At 48.2% G+C, this 21981-nt stretch overlaps 1 protein-coding gene and 1 long non-coding RNA gene across 3 annotated transcripts in view; both read right to left on the bottom strand.

The window, feature by feature from the left end:
* The window catches only part of itsn1 (intersectin 1 (SH3 domain protein)), a 48583-nt gene that overhangs the window by 4480 nt on the left and 22122 nt on the right, over window positions 1–21981 (bottom strand). Inside the window, exons 2-37 of one of the 2 annotated variants that reach the window (XM_019860270.1) lie at window positions 19443–19609; window positions 19308–19365; window positions 19054–19146; window positions 18842–18905; window positions 18474–18634; window positions 18216–18401; window positions 17515–17590; window positions 17329–17429; window positions 17176–17239; window positions 16959–17096; window positions 16429–16523; window positions 15702–15841; window positions 15486–15608; window positions 15039–15188; window positions 14756–14896; window positions 14583–14670; window positions 14290–14429; window positions 11112–11236; window positions 10653–10927; window positions 10126–10286; window positions 9731–9745; window positions 8872–9116; window positions 8527–8788; window positions 8080–8276; window positions 7588–7667; window positions 7345–7517; window positions 7190–7235; window positions 6963–7084; window positions 6468–6591; window positions 5997–6191; window positions 1556–1677; window positions 1140–1246; window positions 957–1058; window positions 798–879; window positions 457–555; window positions 197–280 (exon numbers count right to left, since the gene is read on the bottom strand). In XM_019860270.1, the coding sequence (XP_019715829.1) occupies window positions 197–280; window positions 457–555; window positions 798–879; window positions 957–1058; window positions 1140–1246; window positions 1556–1677; window positions 5997–6191; window positions 6468–6591; window positions 6963–7084; window positions 7190–7235; window positions 7345–7517; window positions 7588–7667; window positions 8080–8276; window positions 8527–8788; window positions 8872–9116; window positions 9731–9745; window positions 10126–10286; window positions 10653–10927; window positions 11112–11236; window positions 14290–14429; window positions 14583–14670; window positions 14756–14896; window positions 15039–15188; window positions 15486–15608; window positions 15702–15841; window positions 16429–16523; window positions 16959–17096; window positions 17176–17239; window positions 17329–17429; window positions 17515–17590; window positions 18216–18401; window positions 18474–18634; window positions 18842–18905; window positions 19054–19146; window positions 19308–19335 (4404 nt within the window). In that variant the 5' untranslated portion in view covers window positions 19336–19365; window positions 19443–19609. Of the gene's footprint in view, window positions 1–196; window positions 281–456; window positions 556–797; window positions 880–956; window positions 1059–1139; window positions 1247–1555; window positions 1678–4591; window positions 4728–5996; window positions 6192–6467; window positions 6592–6962; window positions 7085–7189; window positions 7236–7344; window positions 7518–7587; window positions 7668–8079; window positions 8277–8526; window positions 8789–8871; window positions 9117–9730; window positions 9746–10125; window positions 10287–10652; window positions 10928–11111; window positions 11237–14289; window positions 14430–14582; window positions 14671–14755; window positions 14897–15038; window positions 15189–15485; window positions 15609–15701; window positions 15842–16428; window positions 16524–16958; window positions 17097–17175; window positions 17240–17328; window positions 17430–17514; window positions 17591–18215; window positions 18402–18473; window positions 18635–18841; window positions 18906–19053; window positions 19147–19307; window positions 19366–19442; window positions 19610–21981 lie in introns of those variants that run through there. The other variant, XM_019860269.1, reaches the window with a different exon arrangement.
* Window positions 16000–16390, bottom strand: LOC109510151 (uncharacterized). The gene is made up of 2 exons (XR_002167082.1): window positions 16167–16390; window positions 16000–16061 (listed from the first exon to the last, which is right to left on the bottom strand). It is a non-coding gene; the product is annotated as an uncharacterized LOC109510151 (long non-coding RNA).

The raw sequence follows: 21981 nt of genomic DNA, 5'->3' as shown, positions 1-21981 counted from the left end.
GACAGCCGGGAGAGGCTTTGGCACGCCCACGACCCTCGTGAGTAAAAGCCGATCAGAAAAGGGATGGCTGGTAACTTTGTGAGAATCCAATATTTTTCACCCCCCCCCCCAAAAGAGTCCACATTTTTTCAAGAGCTTTTGAGGCAGTAGAAACCAGCGGTGCACAGAATCCCCAAGTGACTCGAGCAGCTCTCACCTGTGAGCACAACTCCTCCGCCTTTTCCAGAGCAGCTTTCAGGTGATTGTGGTCCGGATGCGATTCGGGAGTGTTTTCCAGGATCTGTTTGCCAAGAGCAGAAGAACAAGGAGTGACACCGCTCTGTGTGTGTGTGTGTGTGTGTGTGTGTGTGTGTGTGTGTGTGTGTGTGTGTGTGTGTGTGTGTGTGTGTGTGTGTGTGTGTGTGTGTGTGTGTGTGGGAGTGTGTGTGTGGGTGCGCGTGTGTGTGTGAAGCGTACGTTCTTGATGATGAGCGGGTAGCGAGTGACTCTTTGCATGGGCTTGAGCAGGAAGCTGGAGAGCGGCATGCCCTTACAGCGAGGGTCCATGGCTAACCTCTGAAACAAACAAACAAACAAACAATTATAATGACTTGCATTCCCGCACATTAAATTTAGTGTGCAGTCAGATTCGTTTCAAGTAAAAAAAAATATATATATATATATATATATATATATATATATATATTTATTTATTTTTTTTTCTTTGAAGAGTTATATTTTTCAGGAGAACGCATTTGTATTTATCGTAGACGTTTTTATTTAATATTTACGTATTTATCAAGACGTATCCGGATTACCTTGAGGAAGTCTTTGATTTCAGGGTTGTCGTCGGTTTTCTGCTGAATCAGGGTGGCTCCGTTCAGTTGGCACGAGCAGAACCTGCGCCAATTGCCATCGGGGTGAATACTCGTCTTTGTGACCGCTGACACCGCGCCTGCGCAGGCGCGCGCAATCACCTAATGTACGGCTGCATGTGCGGCAGCTGATTAGTCAGGATGTCGCCGATCATCTTGACGGGCATGCGGTCTCCCGACATCTTCTTCCTCACCCTCAGCGCTCTGCAGACAACCCCACCCATCCTGGTTACTTTTTAGGGTGGGATTTTGTAAAACTCCAACTTCCGAGGACGACGATCTCACTTGAGCAGCTTGATGTTGCACATGATGAGCTCCTTCCAGTTGACGAAGATCATGGCCACCTCCTTCTCGCTCAGCAGCTCGCATTCCAGCAAAGGCTTGTGGAAGATCTAAACGCACATGTTCGCACAAGCAAAAAATACTTTGCATCGACATCGACATATTACTATGATCACCGTCTGTGTTTTTTTTTTTTTTTTTCAGAGGATAAAGAATATATGCCCATGAGCGATGCGATGTGTTGCGGCACCATTTGTGCACTGCTTTTTCGGGCCATTTGCACCGAGGAAGTACACTTGTTACATATACACAGTACATGTACATTGTACACATAATTATAAATAAATGCATATACAGATCCAGACATATATAAAGTGAGAGCGATAGATAGATAGATAGATAGATCCTCTTCTCCCCACCTCAGTGACGAGTTGCAGGTCGTTGACGTAATTCTCCTCGGTGACGATGAGCTCGTGGATGTAGCCTTGACGTTTCCTCTCCATGGGACTCAGCATGTCCAGCAGGTGCAGATCAGCACACCCTAAAAACACAACAAGATGCACATCAGGCAATATTCGCAGTGTCAATCAAGCCAAAATAATATTGGGATACATACCTGACATCCGAACACACTTCATTCATGCTTCATTCAAAAGTACATACAGTAAAAATTCATTCAAGTGTAGTTGTGTGCGTGCGTGTGTGTGTGTGTGTGTGTGTGTATATATATATATATATATAATGTTTTTGAATCAATGCTATTTCTTCCAAATGACATGTACATTTAAAGGGTACATCAATACATGACAACATGTTCAGCGAATATAATTTTCGGAGAAAAAAAAAGACCCCCCGTTTTTTTTACATTAAAAAATATAACTTTAACGGAACCCACAATTTCACCCCCTGACACCCCCCAAAAAATACTGTGAAGTTTTGGATTTTTTTTGTTTTTTAATTAGATTTGCTTGATGTGACAAGGTATGCATTGTCTCACTTGTCAATATATTTTTTTCATGTTTGATGAATGATGTGTGAGAGGAAGGAGCACGAGTGCATCTTTCAGCGTCTAATCGCCAGGATGCAGTGAGATGCGGCACCTCCCACAAAGCAGGAATCATTCGCGCTGCGCTTACATTCATTCTGTACACACCTGGAAATGTGCGCTCAAGAAAAAGCTCACTGGCTACGGCCGGATTTTCACTGGTGCAACTGAGCACAAGTAAGCGCAAGAATTGCAAGCAGACTTGCATTTTGGCTCATGGGAGTTTATCATAGTTCCAAGTCAAAGACATTCAAAGACCGGTCATCTTAAGTCACCATTCAGCGGGAAGTCCACCTAGGATGCCGGTGGATTCGGAACAACTCAACTGTTTTTTGGATCTTTAAAAAAAAAAAAAAAAAAAAAGTTAATTAATCAGTTGATTCCATTAGTGAGGGTAAAGACTCAAAATCACAATACTGTCATCTGTATAACCAACAACAACAAAATATATGGCAATTCTACTACAGTGCTAGTCTGTTGCTATGGGCACCAAAATCAAGGGGGCTGTCGTGTTGCCAGGGTAACAAAGGTTGCCCCCCCCACCCCGACACTTTTATGCCACCGTTTCTCATGTCACCTGTGTGAACAGATGTCAATTATAAGTTCATGTTGTGACAACACATGAAGAATTTGGATTTGTGATCTGTGACGAACGCTGATTAAATGTCATTAGGGTCTTAAAACGTTTTGCTGACAGGACATTTGCAGGATTAAATTCAACAGTGCCATTAAAAGAATGTGGCTCAAATGCAAAGCCAGTTTGTAAAATCCTGAAGAAAAAAAAGTCAAGTCAAAGGTTGTACTGGTCGTGTGCTAGTTGGCAGCCAGTTTGTGCTGCTGAGGGAAAAGCAACTACCGTTTGGGTGTGTATTTCACACCGCAGAAGTCTAATTGTGAGTAAATGTAGCCAAGAGCATCACCATTTTTGTTTAGTAGGGTCGCATTTGACTTTTTTTTTTAAGAGTGCTTTGACAAAGCATCCAACGCCAACACACACACACACACACTCGCACGCACGCACACAGACCATATAAAATAACTGATCATCTCTTTTATGATGCAATAAGAAACCGTTGATTGGAATGACTCGATCGTACCATGTGTGCATGTAGAACTGTCAAGCGTGTGATCATCATAGCAACAGACAAGCCCATAGTAAAGACGTAAACAAAAACAACAGAACAGTCAATGCATCATTAAATTGTTTAAAATGACCGTGGGTAAAAACAATGTGTGTGTGTGTGTGTGTGTGTGTGTGTGTGTGTGTGTGTGGTAAATATTCCCAAACTCTGTACCATGTTTGCGTGTGTTTTGAGTGCGTGCGTGCGCTCCTTGAAGGGGAGGAGTCTTTGGCTGTTACGTTCCACATTGGAGCGAGTCCTCCAACAGATAGTGGGTCTTTCTGTGAAGCTCTGGGGAGGGGTCGGGTGGGCAGACGCTTGAGTCACAGGTGTAGAAATCTTCCCAGGGTAGAAGTATAAAAATTTTTTTTAAAAGGTAGCAAAGCGTGGATGTACAAAGGAAGATTAGGACCACACTGAAAAAAATAAGAGGCTTAACCCTGGAAAAAAAAAAGCCAAGACATTATGAAAATAGCATGAGAGTTAAGTTATTTTGGGGGGAAACATTTTATAGAGGAATACATTGTCATTCAGGCCCATTTTTTTTTAGATGGAAAAAAATACCTTTTCTATATTTTTTGTTTTCTGGAAAATGTTGAGATGATATATTTATGTGTATATATGAAAAGTTATTTTCTTCAAAACAAAATTATCACATGACTTAATTTGTGTTTTTCCAGAAAAAAAAAATACTGGAAAATACTTTTTTTCCAGTAAAAAGTCGTGCCGGAAAAAAACAACAACATATTCCTCCAAAAGTGTTTGGATTAAAAAAAAAAAAGTATTTTACAATTAAAAACAAGAGCTATAATAATAATATATTTTTTTTAATTCTGAAAGGTTTTAATTTCCAAAGTATATTTCAGAATCAAATATGAGCTTAAAAAAAGTACAACTTTGCTCTCATGGTATTTCTTTTTTGTTGCTGTTGTTCAGTGTGGCTCTCTTCCTTCGGGACAGGGATGAGCTGAGCTGCTTCTAAAATGACACAGTCTCCCGTAAAGCCACAAAACGACCCACTATCCACTTCGCCACCGCACTGCGACTGAGGCGCGCATGTGTGTGCGCGTGCGCGCGAATACTGTCCCAGTCAAACACGTCAACGAGTCCAATCATCCTCGTGTCCTCTCTCTCCTCTGAGCCTCGCCTCTTGCTAGAAGCAAGATGGCGGCGAGGCCAAGCCAGGCGCGCACACGCCAACAGACAGATGCTTAACATTACAGTCAGTCTGGCTTGTCTGTCGGTCGGTCGGTCGGTCGCTGTCTGTCTGTCTGTCTATGGCTTCTATTGGTGGTGGAGCGTTGCCATTTCCGGGTCATGTGACCGCTCGTTGCCGTCCCATTGGTTGAGTGGCCTAGTGGGCGTGGCCTAGTGGGTCTCTTTGAGGGCTTTGAGGAGAGGGGGATTCTGGGGAATGATATGATCCTAGAGAGAGGACGACAACAACAACATCAACAAAAACAACAACAAAAACAACAACAACAACAACAAATTGAGTGCGAGGTGGGCGGAGCGCACGGCGACAGCACACAAGTAGAATATCTAGAGCGGGCCATCCCCAAGCACTGACATTCTCAGGAGTATTGGTTGCATTCACTTTTTTTCTCCCTAATATTAATTTCAACATAGCACAATAGATAACCGGTTAATTGTGCCACTGGAAATAAAATACAAACTAAAAGCAATTTTACAGCTTACATTTGAACTGTTTAGTGCTGTAAATAGTTGGTGAATTAAAATTTGGAATCAGGAAATGAGAATAAATTCTTACTTTGGATTTCACAATTGAAATCAGCTATTTTACATTCACATTTTATTTAGATTTTTTTTTTAGTAATTGGAGAATGAACTAGAAATTATTTCGACAGCAAATAAACACATTTAGATATTTTAAGTATATACACCTTACCACTTTTTACAAAAATTATTTATTTATTCTGTTTAAAATAGGCAGCTATTCATGCATTTTCACTGACATTTAATATCTAACTCCATCGATGAATTATTTGGTTCACTGTTGGAAAAAAAGAAAAAAATCAACTGTGGTCCTTGAGCACAAAGGTGTGTCCTCCGCTAGCCTCAACAGCAAATCAAGATTTTATGATGGCAATTCTTTGACTTTGCATAAATATGGCTTGATGATCTCCGAAATATTCACAATTGTACTGCGTATTTATTTGTATTAGTCAAAAGACGCACGTGTAATTAATGATACGTGTGTGTGCGTGTGTGTGCGGGGAACGTGTTCACTCTAGAATTTCTACATCTATGATGGATGGATCATGCTGGGGAGAATTGGGGAAGTGGATGGGGGACACATGCCGGAAGAGAGAAAACACCCAATGCTACTAAATAGAAACATGCATAAATACACACACACACACAGAGAGACATACACACACACAGCATCCAAAGGCGGTGTGTGACTAAGCTGGGGACGTTATCAAAGAGGCCCAAAGGACGACGAGGTCACACGGTGAGAGAGAGGTGCAGTGTCTCCACACCACAAGCTGGGATATGTGTGTGTGTGTGTGTGTGTGTGTGTGTGTGTGTGTGTGTGTGTGTGTGTGTGTGTGTGTGTTTGAGAGTGTGAGAGTGTGAGGGAGAGAGTGCATGTGCGCGTGTTCGACAGCACACGGCGAGGACGTTTGGAGTCGCTTGTTTTTTTGTTTTTGTGCAAGCACGTGTACTCACACTGTGTGCTGGGGTCCGTGTCGGTGGTGAGCTTGACGTAGTTGCTGGGAAAGAGACCCTCGCGACCGTTCAACTCCCCTTTCCACCAATCGCAGTCGTCCTTGTTGAGCACGGTGATCACCTGACCCTTCTGGAAGGCCAGCTCGTCGTCGTTCTGCGCCACGTAGTCGTACATGCCGATCACCTGGCACACGGCTTCCGCAAACACCAAAAGTGGGAGTGAGTCACACATGCAAGTGTGTATTCTATTGATTAATCAGATGCAAATGTATTCTGTTATTTAACAGTAATGTGCTTGTGAGGTGTAGTATTACTTTTGTCGACTTGGGCTCGCCATTGTAACTGTAGTATCTGTGACTTTGAGTGTGTTAAAGCTTTAAAAGGCGGGACCTGGCCTTGTGAGTGATGTGGGTGTCAGCAAATGAGAGAACGGCTAAACCCTTCCATGTGTGCGTGTGTGTGTGTGTGTACCAGTGTTGGCAGGGACCAGTTTTGGCGGCGTGGGCTCGGTGGGCGTGGTCTTGCTAGTGCTGGGGCTGAGCAGCTTGACATAATTGGCTGGAAACCATCCGATTTGCCGCTTTTTCCCCCGTGCCTGGAGCGCAGAATGTCAGGCGCCCGATGAGGAACAGCATCATGCACAGCGAATGCAACCTAGCAAGGTGCTCTGACCCCTATCAAATCTCACGAGCATGATTGCAACACGTGCAAGGCGCGAGGTGAAACGCATCAACTCATCCGTCCTGGATCACAGCAAAGCTCATTGGACACAGACCATTGAAATCTCACTGAGTCCTAGCTGTCGATCTTCCCTGTAGTTCAGCTCCAGTGTGAACTAAACAAGGACTTGAGACTTACTTCTACGCTATCCCGTTGGGTTAAATCACACCTAGTGTGCAAATAGTCTTCGAAATTGTAGGCTGTATTACTGCTTCGTCTCTTGCTTTCCATGTGGCGTTTTTGTACCTGAAGCTCGCCCTCCCACCAGCCACCCGGGTTCTTCTTCCGGATGAGGATCAACTGGCCTGGCGCTAACGTTAGCTGTTCCGCTCCCGTTGCGCAGTAGGGGGCGATCACCTGGGCGATCTCTGATGAAGAGACGGTGAAAAAAGAAAAAAGATCATGAAGTGGTCAGATCTGATGAACAGCCCTCAAATGCGAGAAAGAAAAAGATGTGGTCACGATTCAATCACCTGGTTTCTTGCCAAGGCTTCCCGTTTTTCCTGCTGCTCCCAAAGACTGGAGAGGGACAAAAATAAAGAAAGAAAAATAGAAACCACCGGCGATTCCGAGTCACACGCTGCTTCACCAAAACATGATCAGCTCATCCCGAGCAGCAGTCCCTCACCTCTGATGAGGCATCTCGCGGCTTGACGTAGTTGGAGGGGAAGACCCCGGTCTTGCCAGCCACCGTGCCGGTCCACCAGTCGCCTTCCTTCCTGGACACCACGACGACGTCTCCTTGCTGGAAACTCAGGTCGCCCTGCTCGCTGCTCTCATACGTGTACATGGCCACGTACTCTATGCAAACGCACACGCGAGAGCACAAGCGAGTGGCACGCATGCACGCAATTGGGAAAGTCTGGCTTACCTTCTCCTGACTCCGAGGGCTTGCACGGGGCGGGTGAAGGGCGCTTTCCGTTTGGGGGACTCTCTGACACCACACATTCACTGGAGGGCAAAGGAGGAGAAAGGAGCACCAATGACTGAAAAGTGACTGTCGAATTGTCGGTTTCGGGACTGGCTTCGCGTCAAGCACGTGTGAAATGAAGCAACCTTTTGCTGTCTAGTTTTCAAAACGAGTCTGTTGCCGCTGGCGATGTCACACTTTGACAACTGACGTAACCCCGCCCCATAGGCTGCTTTGGCACGCACAGCTTCATTGAGCTTTTTCGGATGGCCAGCTAAGCACTGACTTCTGTCAGGCGACACATTCTTTTTTTTTTAACCAAGACCTTGTCGACGTGGCGGTGGAGAGGTTATTTGTGTTTGGCTACCTGTCTGTTGGGTGCACCACAATAAGGGGCAGATAAGCGCAGCAATTCACAAGTGAAATTCGGTAGCTTGGTGAAGAAGTGCGTACCTTGTGTTTTTGCCACGTGCCGAGGAAACGACCGGCGCTGCGATTGGGGCTGCCGTCGGAGCTGCCGCGGCGAGCGCAAGTGGGGGCGGCGCGGTGGCAGAGATGAGCTTCACGTAGCTTTTGGGGAACCATCCTCTCTGTCCACTCTGGAGCTCTCCCAGCCACCACATGTCCTGCTGCTCCAGCACCGTTATAATCTATGATGCAATGATGTGCCATTTAAAAAAAAAAAAAAAAGGAGAACACTACAACACAACTTTTTCTTGGAATCGCGTGTGCCTGCCGAGTGTGCTCAACTTGTAAATCAAGGCACCACTGCATTTGCGAGCCACAAGTTTGAAGGGGTGGAAGAGCAAAAAAGTGGGCGGAACAATAAAAATAAGGAATTTGGTTCCGAATAGCACACGTGTCCTACAATAAGAAAAAAAAAGTTGAGATGATGGTGACCTCATTTTTGTTGAAGTTGAGGTGGTTGTCCTTTTTGGCTCTCCAGGGGTACAAGGCCTGAGCCTGCAGACCCTCCACCTTCTCCCCCTGGCCAAGGACGGGAGACGGCGAGGAGCCCGTGGTCATGGTGGCCGGCGTGAAGGCCGAGCGCTGCCGCAGCTGAGCCGACGGGACGCTGAGGGACGGATTCTGAGCGGCCGAGGAGGTGGGCCATGCGTCCCATCCCTCGCTATCCATTTGGCTGCTCATGTTTGATGGCCAGCTGCAAATGTTCACAACATACATCAAAATGAATTTAGCGGTAATGCGGGCATGTGGGAGCAAAGCGTCAACTGTAACCCTCACGTGGTGCTAAAGTCGGCCCAGTTACTGTTGGCGGACGACGTGGATGATGAGGTCTGCCCGGGCGCGGGCGGCGGCGTGCTGTCGGGCTGCTGGGCCGAAGTCGGCGTGGAGGAGGCGGGCGCCCGCAGGCTGACGGGCGCTTCGCTGTCCGGTATCCGTTCTGCGTAATTGGCCGGGAACCACCCGGTTCGTCCCCTCAGCTCTCCACCCAGCCAACCGGGCTCACCCGTCTGAGACTCGTCCACCTGTCGGGACACGAAAGATGGTGAGGGCTGCGCCAGATGCAAACTGAATCCAGAGATCTGGTCATGTACCAGCCGGGACACGGTGGATCAATGTTTCCTTTTCAAAGGTGCTATGTGCAGAAAAGGAAGAGACGCAAAATAGTTCTGTATGGTAACACCAGTTTCAACAGTGAGTCACGTTCAGTGCATGGGAGTGCCTGTCACAAAATACATGCTTAAATATATATGATCATGTGTATGATTTTTTTGGGGGGGAATGTAATATTGTCAGGGATGTGAAATGGTACGAGTCGAAATATTGGCCTACATCTACACTGTACTGTAAATACAGGAATAATGAATTTCGCAACCTGTGCATATTCATATTTATTACATACAGCTACCTACTTCTAAGATGCAGATTGCATTTCACTGCCTCGCACTGTGACATGTGCAATGACAATCTATGTAAAGTACCACAAAGCCAATTCCAATGAAGTCGGGACGCCGTGTTAGACACAAATAAAATACAGGATAATCGAGCCGGTAGGAGGCATTCAAATGGCGGGTGGATGAACCTAAGTGAGAATGAGCTGAGGTCGCCAACACTGGGCCAGACCAGGCCGGGCACTTACCCATTCCCCCTTCACCTTCAGTTTGCACAGCAAGGAAGAGAGCAAAGCGTTATACACACGCAGACAAACGCAACTAGGAATGTACCGTATTTGAAGCTGTCCCCACTGTAATCGACATTTATTTGACACGATGACATCAACAGTCTTACTAGTTGGAAGCGAGGATTGAAACACTATGAACATTATTTGTCATGTCCTTGTTTAGCGTAGTGTACTAGTGTACTACCGGAGACAAATTCTTTTTTTGTTCTTCATACTTGGCCAAGAAAGATGATTCTGATTCTGCTTTCATCTGACGATTATAGTGATCAAAAAGATCGTGCCCAATTTAATCACGTTTTATTGGTACAGCATTTCATTGATGGGGGGTGCCCAGTTGCGTGCATACTTCGTACCATGATGACGTCCCCGGGGGTGATGCTGATCTCATCGTGGCTGCGAGCATCAAAGGGGTAGAGCGCTCTGTAGTAGACCACCTTCGGCGCCTGCTGCTGCTGCTGCTCGAAGCCGCTGCCTGCTGCCTTCTGCTCAAAGAGGCTCGCCACGGGAGTCTTTTCTGCCGTTCAAAGAATAAAACGACTGACTCACCTCAGTCAAATAACATGTGCAAGTCTAACATCCGTCTCAAGTCTTAACCTTCAAGTTCTGAGTTATTGTGGCAAAGATCAAGCCAGTCAAGAACTTAAATCGCAAGCAAGTCAGGTCAAGGCATGACTCGGGGTCAAGCAAGTCAAAAGTCAAGTGAGACAGTCAAACGGAGGTTCCGGTCAAAGTCAGGTCACGTCTCACACAAGTTTCAGACAAGCAATTTCCAAATCCGATAATTGGCGACTAAACTACAGCGGTGTTTCGGTTTACAGGTGGAATTTGCTCCACGGCCGTGCTCAGAATGTCCAATAGCAGCACGTCGCTTTCAACCGACCTGACAAAGCCCAGGGATCCGTGGGCTGGCTGAAGAGCTTATTGAGTTTCTCCTGCGTGTCCTTCTTTCCCCGGGCGTCCTCATCCTTCTCCTCCAAGGACGCGGCAGTCTTGCGGCCCTCTGCGTCCTCCCCCAGGCCTCGGCTTTTCCTCTCCTCTTCCTCCTGGGTCACTCGGTTGAGCCAGCTGTGCGAGGCGGAAGCGGGGCTCGGCGCCTTCAGGCAGGAACTTCCTGCGTCGTCGTTGCTCCAAGCCAGAGATTTGTCTGAGGACACCCTGAAGTACAGAAGGTGACTTTTTTGTGGCTTGGATATAAATATGGCAAGATCCTCTGGATATGCAGTTCACATATTTGCATTTTTATCTGTGAAAACGCTTCTATTGTCTTTCCAGGGCAACAGTGTCTCATTTAAAACACTAAGTCTTCTCTTGGCACTCCTCTGCTGTTTTGGAGCCCTACCTGTTTTCTTGCAGCTCGGCAGACTCCCTGTCAATGGGCGTGTGCGCACGCCTCATCGAGTGTGCCTCCCCTTCCAGCTCCTTCTGCTTCTGTCTCTGCTGCCGGCTGTGGATCTCTCTCAGCTCCTGCGAGGCGACACGGGTGAAACAGGAACACAGAGCGGTAAGGAGGGAGTGGGATCGGATTGGCTGGTTGCCACGGGTTACCACTGACAACAACAGCAGCGGCGACGGCGGCGGCGGCAACAGCAATATGGATTAGTTCAGGGACCCGTGTGCAGTTATGAAAACCAACTGTGCCATTCGAAAAGTCATCTGTCCATCAGGCAGACTAAACTTGATTAGACTGAGGAGATCATGGATTAAACTCCTCCCGCAACAGAAAGTGAGGGACACACTGTGCCATGCATGCATTTCTGAATACAGTGGACTCCCGCTTATTTGTGCTTCGGCATTTGCAAGTTCACATACTCAGGGATTTTTTATTTTTATTCCTCCCCCCGCCCCAACCAGCCAGATGTCCCCTCAGTCAAACGTCCGCGCCGGAAAAGCAGAAGGCTGTTTTGCTCAGCCAATCCTAAATCCAACAGCGGCCGTGCTAGATTTGTCATTGAACATCAGTGGGAGAAGATGGCTAAGTTAGCGGCCCCCGCATCCGCTGCTTCGCCTCACGATGGTTTAATCAAACGAGGGCTAAGCACGGCATGCAAACCAGTGGAATCCGGAGCAATAGCTCAGCAGGACATCACCGCATCGATTTACATCGTATTGTCACTCGGCATGTACGCCATCAACGTCTTCTACACCTGAGTCCAACGGGACAGTAATTCTTCATCATCGAAACCGTTGACGTATACGTATGGGTACAGACATTGCGTATGTGTGCATTTAGCTGACAGCTGTTTACTGTGGCGTATTTTTAGTCCTTGAAGATGTTTGCAAGCACTTTGAAATGCTATTCAAGTGTAATAGTCACTTTAAAGGCAGCGTACATTCGTGGTGGAAATTTGTTTGCCCTTTCACTTGGCAAACAGCGAAAGGCCACTGTACACTTGACAAGCACACACTGAAGCACATTCAAATTCCCTCTGCTTTGACTCTCCACTGACGCACGTAGCACTGCGAGGACAATAACCTCTTCAAGAGTAATCGGCAAACACTTCACGACTGCTTGCGCCACAAATGAAACCGGAGGACACGGAGATGTGAATAGGCAAAGAGGCGGAAGAGAAAAGATGAAGCAAAGAGGTGAGGAAGGGGGTGAAATGGAAATGCCGGGAAGGGTGGATGTGACGCTAAAATCATGTACAAATCACAACTTTCGTGACGTTGAGGCCACGCGTCCCCCCCGCCTGAGCGCATGTCGTCCCCTGAGCACGCAACAAACACACAGCACACCAGGGTCAGTGCATGCACGTCAAGCTTGAGCAAAGGCGACAAAGCCAAAGCAACCTGGGCCGGTATGTGTTGATGCTACTGCTCTGCTTTTCTATGGTAATGACCAAATTCCTCATATTATCTTATGAACACCGTGGACCAAATAGTGGGAAAATGCAGTGCTTTTTGTAGGCTACCAAAACATCACTGAGCATTGAGAGCCTGTGAAAAGTTATTTCACAAAGACTTAAAGAGATTGTGGGGGTGGATTTGCGCTTGGAGATAGGTCTGCTGTATGCGCCACATGCACTGATCCACACCTAAAGTGTATGGTGTCTACTGTATGGAGTGCTGGCCCCACCACTAAACATGCTTTTAGTGTTTTTTGGAGTGCTGGCTTTGTTTTTTCCCCACTCTGGGCTATGCTTCTGCAAGTAGAAGATGCTTGCTTGGTTGCAATGCCCTTGCTCCAGCGCCGGTTGTCAGGGTGACAAATGGCAGACCCACCATGGGGTATAGTCGAGCACGTGGGGTGAGCCCCTTGATACAGGACAGCCCATTTAAAGCGGACTAAGTTCCCTAAAAATGAGGTGGAAAGCACGCGGCAATTCTCAACGCTTGGGATGTTTTTGGAAAGTGTTTCAACTGTGGGGGGGAAAAAAAAAATCATGATATGTCTCCTTTAAAAAAAAAAAAAAAAAAAGAAAAATGCTCACACTAAAGGATTCATGCTTCTGACGAGTTCTTGTCTATGGCTTTTAAAGTGTGGTATATTTTTCAAATAACTGTTTTATGACCTGGAAAAGTATTTTTTATAATTTGACGTTTTGTTTTTTTTAATCCTCAGCAATCAGGCGGCATCCCCAGTCGCAGTACCACCCCAGTCCAGCAGCGGCAGTGTGCTCTACCTGTCTCCCTCTCTGCTTGTCGTCAAGCTGTCGTCGCAGGGCTTCTATCCTGGCACAGTGGCTGGCATAGAACTCACACAGACACTGGTGTGGGCAATGGAGCAAAAAAAAGGGGGACAATGTGGAAGGGGGGGAATAAATAAAGGAGTAGAAAACAGAAGGAAGTGTTCATTGTGCAATCCTCGCTCAAGGTTGACCGAGCAGGCGGGCGGGGAGAGAGAAGGCGACGGGCAAGGTGAAGACGGGTTAGGAGGCCACAGAAGAGCAATGTAGCAATGCGCTGAGTTTGAGGGGGAGTCAAAAGGAAGATGGAAGGGAGGCGGGTCAAAGGTCATCCTCTTTACTCCACCGCGTAATGAGTGCTGCTGTGAATGTTTACGAGCAACATGTATCCACATCTACGTGACTAGCCACGTTTGATGAGTCTTCAAAAATAAGATTTCAATTTCCTGGGACTCCGAGTCCACATCTGTCTAACTTGCCTCAAACACTGGACGGTAAATGCACCAAAGCCTCCATCTTACCCGCTCAGCTAGTGAAATTAAGACACCTGAATTCTGCAGCAACCACTATTCATATACGATACATACACACACACGAAAACATAGATACACTGATCAATCCATCCCTAAACTTGCTGCGTTAAGAGTGAGTTGAATAAGGAAGTCAAATGCAGACGAGTACTAGTCCAGCGCATCAACATCAACGCAGTGAGGAGGCCCGATGTGGTGAGATGTTTTGATTTTGCTGCAGATTTGGGCAAACACGCCAGACCACGCATGTAGTGTACACGGTTTCGTGTGTTTGTTTCAATCGAGAGACAGGCAAACACGGTTGACGCACAGACCGACGGACAGATGTCAATCCAAAGTAGTTTAGTCTTTGTGTCTACACCTTCAGCTGGGTGTTGAACGCATCAATCTCGAGCAGCTTGGCCCGGGTTTCCCTCTCCACTGTGTCCAACTGCTCTCTGAGCTGCTGTCTGCTGGACTCCTTCTGGTCCACGGCTTTCTGCAGCGATGAAAGACTGTCGCCTGCACACAAAGTAGTGGAGGTCAGATTTTCACCTGCGACGAGAAGAAATTGCTTCGGCCACACACAAGAGGTTGGGAATATTTGGGTTTCGAGATGGCTAAATAGTGCACGGCCACGTTTTTTTTTTTTGTTTGGCTTTTTTTACTACTCACGGTGCAGGCTGTTCTGTTGAACCTGTTTGAGCTGGTCGTTGAGACTCTGCTTGTCGGGAATGAGACTCCCGAGCCAGTGCTGGGAGTCCTGCGGTGACATTATCAAGTGTTGAAGTGGATGGCGCCTCGCCGTAATCAAGACAAAGAGCTGCGTGGGGGTTTTCGGAGCATACTTGCAGCTGCTGCTGCAACAGGGTGATCTCGGCGATGCGCGTCTCCCGGGCCTGGTTGGTCTGCTCCACTTCCCTGCGCTGAGCCGACAGACGGAAGCGCACGTCCTTCAGTTTGCCCTCCAACTGGCTCTTCTTGTCGTTCTGCGGCGCGGAAGGAAGCAACTAATTGCATTCATCTCATCCAAAAGTCATTAGGCTGAAGAAAACACACAATTAGCTGCACCGCTCCTTCCTGATGATGAGTTCTGCATCATCTCCAGCTTGTTGTGTGGTGTTGGATTACCAGGGCCTCCAGTTCAAACTCCAGGGTCTTCTTGCGGGCTTTGAGCAGAACGATGCTCTCCTGCTCTCGGTTCCTCTGAGTCAGAAGCTCCTGGCGGCGCTGCCGCTCCCACTCCAGCTGCCTCTGTCGCTCCAGCTCGCGCTTCGCGGCCTGGACCACACATGGGCAATACATTAAAGAGGCCGTTGCGGTCTACCTTCTTGTGCCGGCAGAGGAAGGTCGTGGAATAGTTTATGGAGTGTAGGTGGATGAAGATGAGTACTATCTTGTATCTGGATTTAAAAAAACAAAACTCGAAATTGGCTCACTCATAAATCAAGGTAGCACCACATAGCTTTGGTGGCACGCCAAGAGACTTTTCCAATGAGAAATATGTGACCCGGCTCAATACGGGTGGAGAAAAGCAGCATTTAACAAAATAACACTGGCGCTGCGTTTCCATCTCACCTCCCTCCTCTCGATTTCTTTACGTCTCTCCTCTTCTCGCTGCCTCTCCAGCTCCCTCTGCCTCTCAAGCTGCTTCTCCAACTCCTGCTGTCGCCTCCTCTCTTGCTCCAGCCTCTCGCGCTCCTGACGCGCAAGAGAGACAAGAAAACCGGCTCTTATTTCCTCCGGCACCTTTGGCTTCCTAGCTTCTGATTCCAGTGGTTTGCGGTGAGCGACCTTCCTCTCCTGCTCCTCTCTCTCCAGCGCCGCGAGCCTCTCCTGTTCTTTCCTCTGCTGCTCCTGCAGGGCCTGACGTCGCTTCTCCAGCTCCAGGTTCCCTCGCTCAAAGTTCTCCCGCTTCTTATCCTCAAACGTGACTGTGGGGGGGCAGCGAAGACAGAGTAACGACAACGAAACGGTCAAGTGACAATACAAACGCATCTTTTTGAGGATTGAGAGAGTCAGAAACAAGGAAGCTGGTGACTTGAACTGCGTCTAGTTTGTGTCATGTCACTCATCGGTGGATTCTATTTTAGTTGCGGCTGAAGCAGTTCCTTTGTTGTCACACGGGGGCCATCACCACCACGTGGAGACGCACTTTTATAGAAGTGAAGAACAATTGCAAAAAATGCATGGTTCAAAAGCATTCTTCAAAACATGCGTGTATCCTCTTCTTAATGTCCAAAGTTCCTTTCTGCGCACCTTCTTAAGAAACTCTGAACTCCCGCTCAAAGTCGTTCAATGGGCACTGTTCCAAAGCTCACAAGCTCATTTGTTGCTTGTACTGTCAAGCGAGGACCTGCTCTTAACTTCCACTCGGTGGTGAACAACTCTTTTCTGGCCCCCGGTGCCACCAGAAGAGAACTTGCTTGGCACGGTGCCACTGCTATCCTCTCGGTGGCATCGTGTTTAAAAACTGGTTGCCATCAGTCAAACACCTGATGGAGGCGAGACATTTGCCAACCTGGAAGTTTCTTGTCCTGGTTGCTCTCCACCTCCTCCTCGAGCTCCTCAGGGACGCTCTTCTGGTCCGACTGCACGCTGTCGCTTCGCACACGCCTGCAACAGGCAGAACACAAACGGCGCCTCAGCCTTGTCGCCGATGTATACACAGCAATAGATGACCCTATTTAAGATCGTGGCAGGAACAAGGAAAAGAGTCCAGCAGTGCACAAGGCTGATGTCGCAGTAGTTGTCGAACTAAAGCAATTACTCCATTCTACCTTTGGGCCAATTAAAAGGTCGAACGTGATTCTGACCATCACCTAAATCTGACATCTCTGCATGAATTAAGTTTTGTCCTCCCCAGAACAAAAGGCAGTTTACGACAGGAATAAAGTCCTATTGGATTCTTTGAACAAAAGACACCTTCCAGAGAATTAAAGGTGCAATACTACAGTCAAGTTGTATTCTTGAAATCCACTTGGTGAACTCTTGACTTCTTAAACTTCAACTACAAATGCCCAAAAATACAATCGATGATATGACATGCACCTGAAAGTCGGGGGGATGTAATCTGGTGGCAGCACGGGGGGCAGAGGCAGGCCGGACATGGCCATGTCTATGAGGTGCATGGCCAAGATGAACTCCTCCGCCGTCAGCTTCCCATCTTGGTCGATATCCGACAGGCTCCTGTCCAGAGAAGACATTTTACGCTGCGGTTATTAGCGGGCCGAGTTTGAAATGAGGCGTCGAAATTTCAAGTAGTGACCATATGGAGGCCAGCTGGCCCTGCGGAAGACTGGACTGCATGAGGATGGTGCGCGCCTGCGGACCTGCACAAAAAGCAAAGGGCCAAATGCCAATCAATGGACACGCTCCAGGCGCATACGAAGGACAAGTTTGTCGGCGCTGGAGAGCGCACCAGTCAGGTGGCCGCTCATCATCTTGTCATGGGAGTTAAACAGCTGCCTGTATTTGAGCCTCGATGACTGAGGGACGGCCCAGTCGACGGGGGGCTGACCACTGCCGAGACAAACCGATCAGGATTGGATCAATCGGAAGGGAAACGGAACCGAAGCGAACGGTTCAGACATTTGCAGCGACCTACCCGCTGGCATCGAACGACGGACCCTTTTGCAATTTGGTGCCGGAACGGTTGAAGGAGGCCTTGTTGATTGAAGAAGCTGTAAAAAGGGAGGCACGCTTTTGATCACATTTTAAAACAGTTGCCAGATGTCCTCGTCAAAGGTCTGCCGCACAATTGGGTCAAAAGAGCACAAGAATACAAAATGATTGGACTTTGTTGAAAGGAGCCTGTTTTGAGGGGGCGGTCCTGTCTCAGCCCAAAGGCACGGACGGCCATGATTCAATACCAGGGCGACTTGGTGAAGGAGCTCGGAGCGGTGGCAAGCGGAAATTGCATCGCGCACGCGAGCTCCCATCGAGACAGATCAATAGCATGATTTCGATTGTCCCCGGTGCAGCCACCACTTTATCACCAAGACGCCAAATTCAAGTTGTTACTCGCGTCTGACCTGCGTATTGGCCGGCACCGACACCCTTACGTTTTGCTTTGACAACCAAAATGATAGTAGACATTGATTTGATTTGATCTGATTGATGGAAAAGTTTTGGGGGGGGGGGGGGGGGAGAGAGTTTTTTTTTTTCTTTGTGATGAGGTAATAAAATTTTGGGGGGGGGGGGGGGGAAACAGTCGAGAACGACATCAGTCTGTCTAAAATATAAAGACAATGCATCCATTAAGCGCACACATCAAAAGGCATCGCCTGGCGCTGGTGACAATATTACCTGGGTGGGAGAAGCTTGAAATGGGTTGCATCAAGCCCGTGGTAGGAGCTCCGTTGGCCATGGGGGGCGGGAGGGTCGGCGGCGGCGCCGAGACCAGAGGCGGCGACACCCCGACAGGTAGGGGAGGGAGCGGGAGAGGCGGCACGCCCGGCAGAGCCGTGGCGATGGGCGCCATGGCGGCCATACCTGGAGGCGGGAAAAGAAGCACGGAGCGAGCGCATCTACGATGTGTCATCGACATATGCGGAAGAGCCTTACCGAAGCCGGCCTGGGCGGGTAGAGACAGCGGGGGCTGTTTCATACTGGGGGGTAACGCGGGAGGAAGGGGGTGGCCCTGGAGTTTGAGCTTGATGAGCTTCATGGCGATGGAGAACTCGTGGATGTCCATGCGGCCGTCACTGTTCATGTCGGCCAAGGCCCTGGAAGCACAAAAAAATGCATGTGAGCGACGGTCCTGAGAGAGGAACGACTGCTTTTGAGCAACAAGTTCAAATACACACACACACACACACACACACACACACACACACACACACACACACACACACACACACAAAAAGAGAATAGAGTGACTGGTGACCCAAGAGTCTCGTCAGAGTCTCGTCAGTGTCGCTGAGCTGACTCACCAGATTTGGGCCAGGATGGGTGGTGGCAGTCCAGACTGCAAGAAGAAGTTCCTGGCCCGATCCCCTGAAAATGTCCAAGTGCGTGCGTGCGCCCACAAAAACAAACACACACACACACACACACACAGGAAGTGAGCAAACGTCATCACACAATAGACGACCTTGACACAGACGTGCAACTGAAGGCGTGTGGCTTCAGAACATCAAGTTACCCGTGATGTATCCACCCGCGGTGGGAGAGAGGCTGTGAAACTGTTGGTCATGTTTGGCTCTCTCATTCACAGAGATCAAGAACACATCCGGACCTGAGAAACACGCACGCACGCACAAAGGACAGCCAAGATGCGGAGCAACGGCAGAGAAAAGGGGAAGGTATGAGGAGAATGCATTAGTCATGCGTTTCACTTCCTGTGGTGAGGATTACGTTGGAGGGACGGCAAGACGAGAGGGCGTTGCGTTGACTGACCCGTGAAAGTGGCGGAGAACTGTGCCATAGTTCACTCCGGCTTCTTCAGAAAGACCACCTGTACAAATAGCAAAAGAAAGACATTTCAAGCCACCTGTCTTTTGGCATCGCTGATGACGTCGCCGTCCAACTCGCCTGACTTATGCGCGGGCGGCGTGGGCTCGTTTCCTGCTCAGTGAATGCGTGGACGTGATTGCTCCTCCGTCTCTATGCGTGCCCTGCGACCGGCTGGCGACCAGTTCGGGGTGTTGTCCGCCTTCCGCCCAAAGTCAGCTGGGATAGGCTCCAGCACCCCCGCCACCCTGTTCAGGACAAGCGGTGTCGAAAAGGACATGACGCGACCTGTCTTTCGGCCAATGAATGCTATTGCACAACATTGAACTCGCACGCATTTTGCTTGATTGCGCATGAAGACCGGAGGTCGGTGGGCCACAACCAGCCCACCCTGCTGTTGAATCTGGCGCCCTGCGTATTGACCTTTTTTTGACCTCATGGAAGAATGATGTAGACCGTTTGTCTAGGTAAAAAAATAATAAAAATATGTGGCCCTTGAGCAAAAAGTTTCCCCACACCATCATAGAAAACGAGAATCACACATGAGCTGCCATCATACAGACTACTATAAATCAATCGTATCAATTACGTGCATAAACCTATCGAAATCGGTGGTGCACACTAGACTGTGTTGTCATTCACCAGGATAAAAACAAAGACTGTATGCCACTCTAAAATGATTTGAAAAATGCAGCCCGCGCCTTAGCAAGCCAATGACACAACCTTGTGCTTGTGTGTGTGTCATCATAACTCTCCAACGAGTAGATATGTTAATCAGATCCAGACCCCCACCCTAACCCTCAAAAAAAAAAATCACCAGAGGCCGCAATAACTTGAAGCAAAGCCACCGCAGCTGTACACGAGCGGCGTGCCGGTCAAAACAAGAGAAACGTCAAACGTCAACCCGAAATGCTCAAAATGTCAAGAAAGCAGCGGCGTTGCTCTTCTTCGGCCGACGGGGGTGAGTGAGACTGGGCGACGGTCTTTCTAATCAGAGCTGGAGGACAAAGTAACCCCTTTAAGTGGGTCAGTGAGACAAAAGCAAAATCCACACCCGATTACAGTTGCGAGAATGAGCAGCAGCAAGGGGGGGGGGCTACAGCAGAAGGTTTTCTGTTCTCAGGCTTTCAAAAGAATGCTCACATTGTGGCGGTGGCGAAAAACACACGTGTGTACACCGGAAAAGGAGCCAGTGCATAAAGCGGCGATATGCAAGTTTGAATATAAAAACAAACAACAACAACAACAACAAAAACATTCACCCAAACATTTAAGCCCAATCACACACACGCACACACATAACATGACAGCGGTCACGGTTTTAGACCTACTCTCTGCCCCCTTGCTTGCCCCGATGACCCCTTCTTGCATGCAAATGCTTTTGGTTCGAAGAAACACGAGCGACATTGACGCCCTGGAGAGGCCGATCGCATGCGATCGCAGGCAAACAGCCAGCAAAGATGTCGGTTGTTAAAAGATCAACAAAAGGCCACGCTGATTGAAAATAGTTGAGCTCCGACTGCAACCGGCTGCGAATGGGAGCCAAGGAGCATCTCCCCGCAGCACACCACGTTTTGCTCTCATTAGCATGGTCCGCGACTACTTTGATAGCAGTCGCGATGAAGATCATATGTCATTCGCGGCATATCTGACAGCTGGAACTCTGTCAAGTATGTGCAAATTAAAAATCAAGACAGTTTAGACGACAGTACATTCAACGTGCATTAAACTTTGAAGCTCGTACATGTGGCGACACTGTGGCCTTAACATGGAGTGCATTTTAAAATGGAAGGGGAATCAGATGAGTAAAATTAGGAAAAGGCACATCGCTTAAGAAAACTAAAATCAACACTCACTCTCAAAGAGGTACGCACGTGAAATCCCCCAAATTCCTGAAAGACTCAAGGGAACAAAGGCATTTTTTTAGCACTGTCACATAAGTGGAGTATCAAGGTCACGTTGTCAAGCTTTGAATTCAAGAAAATCCTCAAGTGAATCGAAACTGCAATATTTGCCAGGAAAATCGCAATTCAATCTTTTCCTAAAACGGTTGAGCGGTGTGCTCGCTTCGCTCCAAATAAAGACGAAATAGCATCGAAGTAGCCCCAAAATGGCCTGCGCATCGCTGGCTGGGGACCATTGATCGAAGGAGCTGAAAAACATTTCCCAGGTAATGTATTGGAATTCGGCAGCGGATATTCCGCATGTATCCAATTCGGAATGGATGGATTCCAGGTGTTGTTGTGTGACAATGTCATGCTCAATCACCCTGTAACGGTGCCAGCGTCACAAAAGTCCAAAGAAAGAAGTGAAACAAACTTGCCAAGTAGCAAGTTCCTCGTCACCATGGTCACTGAGCCGGCGTCTTTTGGGGGGGCGGATTTATCCATGCCAACCACGCATAGTGACAGGCAAAACTACGAAATGTTCTGTTTGTGAGTCGTGATGTGCCATGAGATTCCCCCCACTGAGATATAAGCGCCTTGGCTCCATAAAGGTTTGGGAAATACTGGGTCCTGACTACTGCGAGCCACCTCCCGCAGCGTTGACAGCATAGAAACTCTCCACACGCCACAATGCCACTCGGAACACACACTGACACTCACGTCTCACTTTGCCC

This window comes from Hippocampus comes, unplaced genomic scaffold (genome assembly GCF_001891065.2).
Source record: "Hippocampus comes isolate QL1 unplaced genomic scaffold, H_comes_QL1_v1.1 scaffold39, whole genome shotgun sequence".
Taxonomy (NCBI): Eukaryota; Metazoa; Chordata; class Actinopteri; order Syngnathiformes; family Syngnathidae; genus Hippocampus; species Hippocampus comes.
This window is presented reverse-complemented; position numbering and strand designations above follow the sequence as displayed.